Source organism: Dreissena polymorpha, chromosome 12, assembly GCF_020536995.1.
Source record: "Dreissena polymorpha isolate Duluth1 chromosome 12, UMN_Dpol_1.0, whole genome shotgun sequence".
NCBI classification, from domain to species: domain Eukaryota; kingdom Metazoa; phylum Mollusca; class Bivalvia; order Myida; family Dreissenidae; genus Dreissena; species Dreissena polymorpha.
In genome coordinates, this window is record NC_068366.1 from 2216202 (window position 1) to 2226208 (window position 10007).

General features: G+C 36.4%; 2 protein-coding genes across 2 annotated transcripts; one reads left to right on the top strand and one right to left on the bottom strand.

Moving 5' to 3' along the window:
• The first annotated feature begins 1849 nt into the window (after positions 1 to 1849).
• LOC127854048 (uncharacterized) lies at positions 1850 to 4526 on the top strand. The gene is made up of 2 exons (XM_052388990.1): positions 1850 to 1970; positions 2553 to 4526. The coding sequence occupies exon 2, from the start codon at positions 3065 to 3067 to the stop codon at positions 4031 to 4033; it is 969 nt and encodes a 322-aa protein (XP_052244950.1). The 5' UTR covers positions 1850 to 1970; positions 2553 to 3064; the 3' UTR covers positions 4034 to 4526.
• A 3288-nt stretch (positions 4527 to 7814) lies between these two features.
• LOC127854051 (uncharacterized) lies at positions 7815 to 8827 on the bottom strand. The gene is made up of 2 exons (XM_052388993.1): positions 8483 to 8827; positions 7815 to 8049 (listed from the first exon to the last, which is right to left on the bottom strand). Exons 1-2 carry the CDS (start codon positions 8717 to 8719, stop codon positions 7870 to 7872), a joined length of 417 nt encoding a protein of 138 aa, XP_052244953.1. The 5' UTR covers positions 8720 to 8827; the 3' UTR covers positions 7815 to 7869.
• Between the last annotated feature and the right edge of the window lie 1180 nt (positions 8828 to 10007).

The window sequence follows — 10007 nt, forward strand, 5'->3', positions numbered from 1 at the left end:
ATTGGATTTTCATCCGACAAATAAGTTAATAAAGAAGAATCCGACGGTAAAACTGACACAGATTATGCTGGAAAATGGGCTTTGGAGCTGTGGTTGCATGGAGCACAGCGGTCAAGGAGGCCAGAATTTGATGACCTTGAATAAATGTCACCTGCTGTACAGACATCATTTATTTAACTGGTGATAAACAGTGAAATTATAACAAACAATTTATGTTGTTAAATAGTTTTATTCTATTTTTTACTCTTTGCATCAAAATGACTTTCTTGTGTTCACTAATTATTTACTGATAAATAATTGATTAAACAGTTACACGACACAATTGTGTTCATTTGTTATGTCATTTATGGTCTAGTAGACATCATATTCGGGCTAGTACATTTTAAGAGGAGCTGGTCCGATGGTCTGGCTGTAAAAAAAGTTAATGTCGAACCCTGCACAGTTTCATATAGTCTATAGAATAACCCTATTGTCAAGATATTTTGTAAATAAATGACTGCAATAAATCTCAGAGATAAAAGATTTAGTGCACGAATTATGCATAATTGAAATGTCTACTTTAAAAAATATGCTGAACACTTATCAGCTGAACAACGACCCTGGGAATATGCTTGAAGTTTCAAATGAATATTTGTAGTTGAAACTCTGATATGAAGTTTTAACTTACAAACTTTAATCCTTAGCATTTTACCGAGGCCTATATTCAATCCTTTTTAGAACATGGTTCGTACAGATTTACAATCAATACTTTATTACGAATACAATATTGCTAAAGGTTAAAATCAATATAAGATAATGCAATATATTTATACGATACAACAACAACACAAGTCATGTTAACTTGCACAAAGCAATTTATAAAAACCGACGTAAGATTTAACAATTGGAACAGTGGGTAGGTAAACATGATCATCTGTCTGAATGCAAACAGTGTAGCTATTCATACTCTTATTCTGCACTTGTATTGCAAAAGCAGATACGATCTTGGACTTGTAGTTTATTAATCCTTCAAACAATTATAAACAAACTTCTTTCAATACATACCATGTGTTAATCTGTTCATTGGTATTATATATATGATATATACATTTAAGATTAAGTAAGCGCTGCACGCAATACATTGAAGATTAAGTGAGTGCTGCACGCACTCCATTTAAGATTAAGTGAGGGCTGCAAGCAATACATTTTATATTAAGTGAGTGCTACACGCAATACATTTAAGATTAAGTGAGTGCTGCACGCACTACATGAAATATAAAGTGAGTGCTGCAAGCAATACATTGAAGATTAAGTGAGTGCTGTACGCAATACATTGAAGATTAAGTTAGCGCTGTACGCAATACTTTGAAGATTAAGTTAGTGCTGCACGCAATACATTTAAGATTGAGTGAGTGTTGCACGCAATACATTGAAGATTAAGTGAGCGCTGTACGCAATATATTGAAGATTAAGTGAGCGCTGCACGCAATACATTGGCGATTAAGTGAGTGCTGAACGCAATGCATTTAAGATGAAGTGAGTGCTGCTAGCAATATATTAAGATTAAATGAGTGCTGCATGAAATAAATTGAAGATTAAGTTGGTGCTGTACACAATGCATTGAAGATAAAGTAAGTTCTGCACGCAATTCATTGAAGAGTATGTGCGCGCTGCACGCAATACATTGACTATTAAGTGAGCACTGCATGCAATACATTGAAGATGAAGTGAGCGCTTCCCGCAATACATTGAAGATTTAGTGAGTGCTGCATGAAATACATTGAAGATTAAATGAGCGCTGCACGCAATATACGATTCCAAAATCAATAAATTGATCGCCGCCATTTTGTTGTCACGTGACCGTCCGCCATTAAGGAAGTGAAAACGTCTGCAAGTCTGCGACTATCGATAAGCACGGAATTCATTCAACAAACCAGAATTTGAGATAACATTAAAATCAAGCACAATGTCATCGAATTCAAGTTTGTTTCGTAAGTAGAACTATCTATACAGTTTAGAACACAGTTTGTGAATTTACCTGTTAAAACTGTCAATGTGTCATCGACCGTATTTGTATCACTGGATTGTAAGCCTCACAATAAATTGTAAACATCCGGAAAGGTGAAATGCAAATGGTGGAGGTAAACATAGACCTATTATTGAATCGATTTGTGTTGAACATATGAATTTAAGCACACAGTATTTGTTGACTATTGCTATATATTTATTATACCACATAAACTGCATTCCAACTGCCTAAAAATAAAATATACACTATCAACATAATAAATAAAATATGCTTTGTTGGATGGTGTTTACTTTTAATAACAAAAGTACTTAACACTCACCAAACTTAAGTTATAAGAATTATTATTAATCCGGGGATTGATATGATTGGATGGGCTTTTTCTGGCATTGTATATCAACAAGACCTATCAGATAATATTCATTAACTTGATTTCCAAATAAATACAAAAAAAGATAAACACACATTAATATATATTGTAAAGCTGCTTTTGTTTTGGTCCAAATCTCAAAACACACAAACCAAATTATTACATTTTCATTTGCAGGTCTTCCACCTGATGATATGGAATGGGAGAAGAACAACAGTCGAGTATGGCCAAAATTGACATATGAGGACCTTGTGGACTACTTGATCCATGCCAAGGCCTATGATGGAAAGGAAACGAAGTCTTTCAGATCGCTTTATGGATACAACTATGTGCAGAATGGATGGATGGGCGATATCTGGTCCATAGAATGCAACGACATTACATACATTAAAGCTACCGTATCTCCTAGTCAGCCAGGTGTGGGCCGGAAGGACTATAACGCATGGATAGCCGTTTCCAAATATCTGTCTGTGGAGACCGGTCACTGCAGCTGTCCAGCCGGGAATGCTCGGTCATGTAGACACATATCTGCCATTATTTATGCTATTACCCTAGCGTGGTCTAATGGTGTAGGTGGCGAAACCTGCACTGACAAGCAGCGTACATGGGGGAAAGGAGCAGCTCAAGTCCTTTGTCATGACAGGTTGGCAGACATGACATTTGACAGACCGAGCTAGTTCGAGTTGCTGATGTCTACGGATTGTATTGGACCAAAGACCAGTGACCTTCCTCGAACGAAACAATTTATTGATCACACTAACATGAAGGAATTTGTTGCTAGCTCTAGCGTTCAAGGTCTCTGGGAGTGCAGTGGAACATTATTCTACAGTGTTCTTCATGCCCCAGAAATTTCTAATGAAGCTGAAGAGGATACCCCGCATGGCGAACACACCATCAACTGTGTGTGCCCAGTGTCACTACCTCTGTCATGTCCTAAGTGCCAGACTTTTTATGAAGCATATGTTCAGCTGACTGACTCATCCAAGTTAGAGAAGGCGACAAAACAGCAGAACAACAGTACCTGGACAGACAGTCGCAAGTTAAGGATCACCAGTAGTCGAGTGAGTGATCTGCCCAAAACAAATAGAGCAAACCCTGATAAATTCATCAACAACCACATCTACTCTAGGTTTAAGGGGTGCGCCGCTACTCGTCATGGGCAAAGGTATGAACCTGTTGCACGAGCATGGTATGAGCGATTGAGTGGAAAGACTGTGTCTCCTTCAGGGATTGTTGTTTGCGAGGAAGAACCATACCTAGCTGCAAGCCCTGGTGGGATTTTAGAGCCTCACACCATTGTTGCAATCAAGTGTCCTGTTCGGCCCGTAAATGACTTGATTTCATCAGGAAAGTATGATGTGATGCTTGTGGATGGAAAGCCTGTGCTGAACCCTAAAGGCAAAAATGGTTATTTTTGTCAAGTGCAGTGTGCCATGTACTGTACAAAAGCTGATCTGTGCAAGTTTGTTGTATGGACTGCTGACAAACAATGTGTGATTGATGTAGCGTACGACCAAGCCTACATGGATCAAGTTCTTCCTCGGATTAGGGAATTTTACTTCCGTCATCTGCTCGTTCGATTGGCAGATGAATTCTCATCTAAACGTTTGAAACTGTCATCAGAGTATAGGTATGTGTGTGGACAAAAAAACAGATAAGACTTTTGTTAAATAACACCAATAGCAGTACAAGTATTGTGAAAATTGCTGGTTTTTGGAATAAATGTTTTACAGTATTAAAGCAGTGAAAAATGAATAAATTTTCATTATGTAGATTATACTGAATTGCAAAGTGTAAATGAGCAGTTTTGTTTATTTGCTTATGATTTTGATTCTGAACTTCATTTGTTTTATTGTTATTGTATTAATTTGCATTAAATTTTGTAAGTCTTTTTAAAATTGTTTTGTGTGTAATATTTTTTATCTTTTATGTCTCAGAGATTGACCGAATCATTAGGGGGGCCATTTCATCAAAGGTTGCACGACAATCTTAATATACGACTGAAATTTAAAAACTGAAAATGTACAAGCTGTTCATAAATAGCTCCGCAAGATACAAGCCATGGGTAAGACCATAATAATACGATGTTTGATGAAACGGCCCCCAGGACTTAAGGACTTAATTCACAAGGCTCACAAAGAAAAAATTGAAAGCAAACAATAAATTCAAGTTCATTGTTCATATTTTATGTGGACCACACAGATTCAACAAAAGAAACAACCATATATAATATAAAAAGTGCATCACTTCAGTGCATACAAGAACAATAACATTAAGATTAAGCGGCAAGCCATTTATGCCTAACGTCTAGACAAAAGGCCTTGGCAAACAGCGTAGACCCAGATAAGACGCCACGTGATGTGGCGTCTCATCTGGGTCTACGCTGTTTGCTTTCAAGGAATTTCTATAAGAAATATTCTAAATATAAAAATAAATATACTAGACATCCCTAATTGTGGAAATAAATTGATCTAATTTAGACGGATGGGAGAGTCAACTGGGCATAAATGGGTTAAATTCAAGTAAATGTGCTGCATTCAACATCAAATATGTGAATTACAGTTTATGGCATCTAATGACTTATGTGGCAACTGTTCAGTCAATGAACACATCTTTAATCAAAGGACCTTTCATGTTGCAAAGAGCCGCAACAACACGTACAGTTTTTTTAGCATTTCTAAGGGATTTGATGTTTAATTTTGTTGCCAAAGTCTGTAGGATTTCATTCTCATAATGGCTCTTTCCACATGGATTCTTTGGGCAGCTATCCGTCTGGAGTCGACTGTTTCTTCCTCTGACAGTTGTGTTAAACCCTTCATAAATGCAGGAATGTTCAATTTTACACGCCGACTACAAATGTCCTCACCAATTGTGAATCCACGGTCTGCCATAACCTCGTCACCGGGAAGTAAATAGTCCAGAAATCCACACTTCTTTGTTATATAATTGTCACTTGCTCTGCCCCCAAACAATGGGGAAACATACATAATGAAACCATTTGGCGCTATTGCAATTAAAAACTTGGCCGTGTTGTGGCTTTTGTACGTACTCCATGTCTGTGCTCTTACTTTCAATGAAAATGGCCGCTGTATATAAATTTCAGAGCAATCAATAATGCATGTTGTCTTGGGAAAAGATGCAATAAATGACTTTGGTAACGTTCTTTGTATTGTTTCACGAGGTAGCCAAACAATGCACTTTGATAGGTGTTCCGACATAATTTCAACCCATGAATGGTACACTTTGCTGATCAACTGATGTGACACTCTGAAGCGTCTACCAATGTCTTCAAATTTCAGTGCCAATCTCAGTCGCAGCAAGACTGACAATATCTGGTTGGCCACACTCATTTTATAGGGCAGCTCCTGGCCAAACTTACTTAATTTTGCCAACAGTGTCAGGAAAGTTGCCAAACTCAATCCAGTGTAAAACTGGGAATCAGAATCCGTTTCAATGTATTCCGCACCAAATTCTTGAGAGTTATGTTGTGTTGAGGCCAGTGCCTTCCCCAGGAATTTGTTCAGGTGCCCCGGGGGTGGGTTCGGGAGGGGTGTCCCCTCCCTACGTAGATTTTTTTTTAATTTAACGTGTCAATTCACGTTCTGTGGTGCGTTATAACTAAAAAAAAACAGCGTCAAAAGACGTCGTTTGGTGCGCTATGACTCTTCAAAAAAAATCCCCCAGTCATTTAAAAATATACTTTTTTTTATATTGTTTCATTGTTTTAAAACTTTTCCGCACAGATAGTAAAATCCCGACTCGAACGATTCCCCAATACATCCGTTTCAACCCGACTCTATTACTGTATACTTACTATTTTTCAAGTTTCTATTTATTACCCGATAATCCCGTTTATTCCGTTTTTATCAATCTCTTTCTGGTAAATATTTACGATAAAAGCTTTCAGTTATTTCTTTAACACAAACCTTGCCATTTTTTAAGTGACTATTTATAGATTTGATGAAATATTGCCTCTGAATATGCGTCAATCCCCTGACCTGTTGTGTGCTTGTTAAAACGCTCAATACACGCCATTTGTATGCAATAGACGCGACGTTGTACATGCTGCATAATTTTCGCGCTCTTTTTAATTGAGAAAAAGATTCGACACAAAATAAATGTGCACTGCTAATTTGAAGCAAAATATTTAACGTTGCGGTAACATTTACATTCGGAAGTGTGTTTCGGATTAAAAACGCGTCAACATCGACTTACGGTAATGGGTTTCGGATTACAAATTTAATTATTCCCATTTGAGATTTCAACAAATATTAACCGTTGCGTTATGAATTCAACGATAATTTGTTTACACACTTTACGAGTCGAATAAATGTTTTGACGGAATTATGCATGAAATTCACGTTGTCCACGAGGATCACGGCCGGTTGCCATCATCAGTCTTCTAACTATCGATTATCGGACGAAACATTTACAAGTGTGCGTAATTAATTCAACGAAAATTTGTTAAAGCGCATTACGTGTCGAATAAATGTCAGAAAAACGAGGTGAATCAGTTCTATAAATGGACATGTTGAAATATACATGTACTGGAATTAAATAAATTGTTATCACATAATTGTAACCGGGAGTCATTTGCACAACTTACTCGCTATAATTATTAATTGTTTACCACTTACAATTAATTTCTCGTATTAATTATGAGTCATAGGTAACACTTGTTTACAGTAAAAAGTTGTGATTATGATGCCCGAAACCGTCTTTAATGTTCTGTACTGTACTAATTACCGGTTTTATATTACTCAAATGGTACAACTTCTTGTTAATTAAGCTGCGATAAACTCTTACTTCATGCCCGACGTCAATCAAAAATAATGGTCGATAGTTAACCCCGCCCTCATAAGCATTCGCGTAACCGATTGGACGATGAACTTCACAGTTTGACGACTGGAAAGTTACCAGATACTAGTACATCTTTGTCAGCATTTAAATGACCGTGTAATGTGGCTAGAATAATCGATACGCGCGTCATGCTATTCTCTTATCAGTGGATTATCCATTACCCCATGTGGTGTTTATGGCGATTACTTGTGAAAGTAGGTACCGAGTGCTCTTTTAAAACAGGGAATATTGATACACTGATAGGGAAACCTTGATTTTTTTGGACAATCTCCACTTTCTTTTACTGAAGAATACACTGATCGGAAAATTTCAAGCGCCCCGGGGACTCCGATTTCGAAATTCAAGCGCCCCGGCAAGGGCGCTTAAATGGCCTGGGGAAGACCCTGGAGGCGTTCCGAGTTTTTCCGCTGTACCAATAGCTGTGGTCAAGTGACACAATATCAATTGTCTGTGTGCTGCAGTCAATCAACTTAGGTTTGCTGACATTTTCACACATTTTCGGGTATTTCTGACAGCACACAGATACACACTGTTCATTGTCAATGCATTGTTCAAAATCTAATATTTTAGTGACCACCATTTTACAGGGTAAAGTATCTTCATCGGTCACGGCTGGCTTAAGAGGCGTTTCTGACTAAATGTCCAGTTCCGGCTGTTGTTCCTTGGGGTAGACATTTTCCCTCTCTTCTAATGGTTGTCGTATCAAGGGTCTTCGACCAGGGGTCTTGGGGGTAATTGGCTGATATCCCAGCTCAAGAACAGGAACCGGGTTCTGCTTAGTGGGGCGGCCATCGATAAAATGCTTGGAACAGACCTGAAACAATATGAAAGAATATTAATTTCTTTTTTTTATTGTTCATCTTAATATTTTGTAAATATATAATATAATATAAATATATTTTAGCTATTATTACTTTGGGCTACAACTTATATATGTATATGTTCATGCAGGCACATGTATATCACCTGAATGTGAAAAAGATTATAATTTATATAAGAGATTCAGTCTATAACATGTGCAAATAATTAAGAGTTACTTTTTTTATAGGACTAGATTTTGCTCTTAGTATTGCCAGCACAAAAGTAGCTTAATATTTGTAGAGCATCAACATGTCGGACTTATTGTTATAAGTTAATAAAGAGTCATTATGAGATTAATTAACAGCTTCTAGAATAATATTCAATATTGAATAAATGACAGGTGATTAAAGCCATTATTTATTATTATAAATATTCCTGTCACCTACCACTGATTTGGCATGCGGATTGAAATATTTCCTGTTGATTGATTTCAACCACTGAAGACGATTTTCCCCTTCGGCCGGAATGCAATGGAATTTGAATGGAACTAGACACGGACAATCCTTGGCAATTAAACCTTTGTGCACTTCACACGGTCCATTTTCCCAGTCATACAAATTCTTTTGATTGTTAGTACAGTTAACAACAACACATTGCCTTCCACCACCACGTTTATACGGCATTTTTTCGAGATTCCCGTTATCGTTTACGATTTTCCTTTGTTTCACTTCCTTAATGGCGGCTGTAGATTTGAAGAGTATTTATCAGGGGAGATAATTCGTGCGGTCAATAAAAATAGAATCGTCTATACATTGAAAAGTAATATCTTTCACACGAAAAGTGTGTCATTACCCATGCACATTTGTCCCATTAATGTAGCTGAAATTAAAGATGAAGATAACTTATATGTCATTATTGCATTGTAACATAAGATGTGTGTATTAAGAGAAAAACGGATACATCTTAAAACTAAAACATCAAGTTAACAATTTAAATTTCGCAACCTCTTAGTGCTAAGTCATAATGCCGTTTTACCGAAAAAATTATGTTTTAATGTCAACTTTTGAGAGTGTTTGTAAATGGTGATGTTTTTACAGTTCTATTAGATTGTTAGATAAAGGGTTAACCAAAGTAACCTAGCCGTGATTTAAGAAAAGTAAAGTTCTTCAGTATATTTTAAATGCCCGTATTATAAGCTATGTGTATATTGCTACAATCGACTGCTGAGATAATTTAGAATAAATGAAACTTTGTCCATTTAGATCGTGTTTGTGTTCATTTTCAACAGATCTCTGATCTTCCAGGAAAGTGTGTATATGTAGAGCAAAAAGCAGATAATAGTATATGTGGTGACTTATATGAGCAGCAAGCTTTGTATGGTAATAATGAGCAAAGAAATATCCAGTTTTAATGTGTACGAACTTAAAAAAAAGACATCATAAAACGCAATCTTAACATTCACTATGTGTATTTATTAATTACGCTACACATATTTGGCCACAATCTGTATTACCCGTGATCCAATTACCAGCTTTCTTTTAATTCTAGCTGATGCATTAGGAAGTTATTTTAAATTATTTCAAAAAAGCACAAAACAGATTATTGCCATCTCGCTCAATAATAGCAACGCATATCAACGTGAGAAAATGAAAACAAATAATTCGATATCAGACATGTGTAATTATATTTATTTATGTTAACTTATATACGATTTATATGTTTTGTATTGAACATGGTGCGTTTATGCTAGGTGAAATATGTAACATAAATGCATCTCAAGTATTTCATCACTTCATCACGCATTTTAATAAAAGCAAGGATGTTACCATGATTGTTTGAATAGTATCTTCTTGATGGGTTATAATATTGGACCCGTTAGATATTAATCCTAATTAGTTGTGCAAAACTACCATAATGTGCCGGTTACTTAAAAACAGTCAATGCAACAGTTAATTTTCCATTTAAGCAAAT

Coding starts and splice junctions, on each gene's coding strand:
- LOC127854048 (XM_052388990.1), top strand. CDS start 3,065: ATGTCTACGGATTGTATTGGACCAAAGACCAGTGACCTTCCTCGAACG.
- LOC127854051 (XM_052388993.1), bottom strand. CDS start 8,719: ATGCCGTATAAACGTGGTGGTGGAAGGCAATGTGTTGTTGTTAACTGT. Junction 8,050..8,482: donor ATCCGCATGCCAAATCAGTG/GTAGGTGACAGG, acceptor ATATTGTTTCAG/GTCTGTTCCAAGCATTTTAT.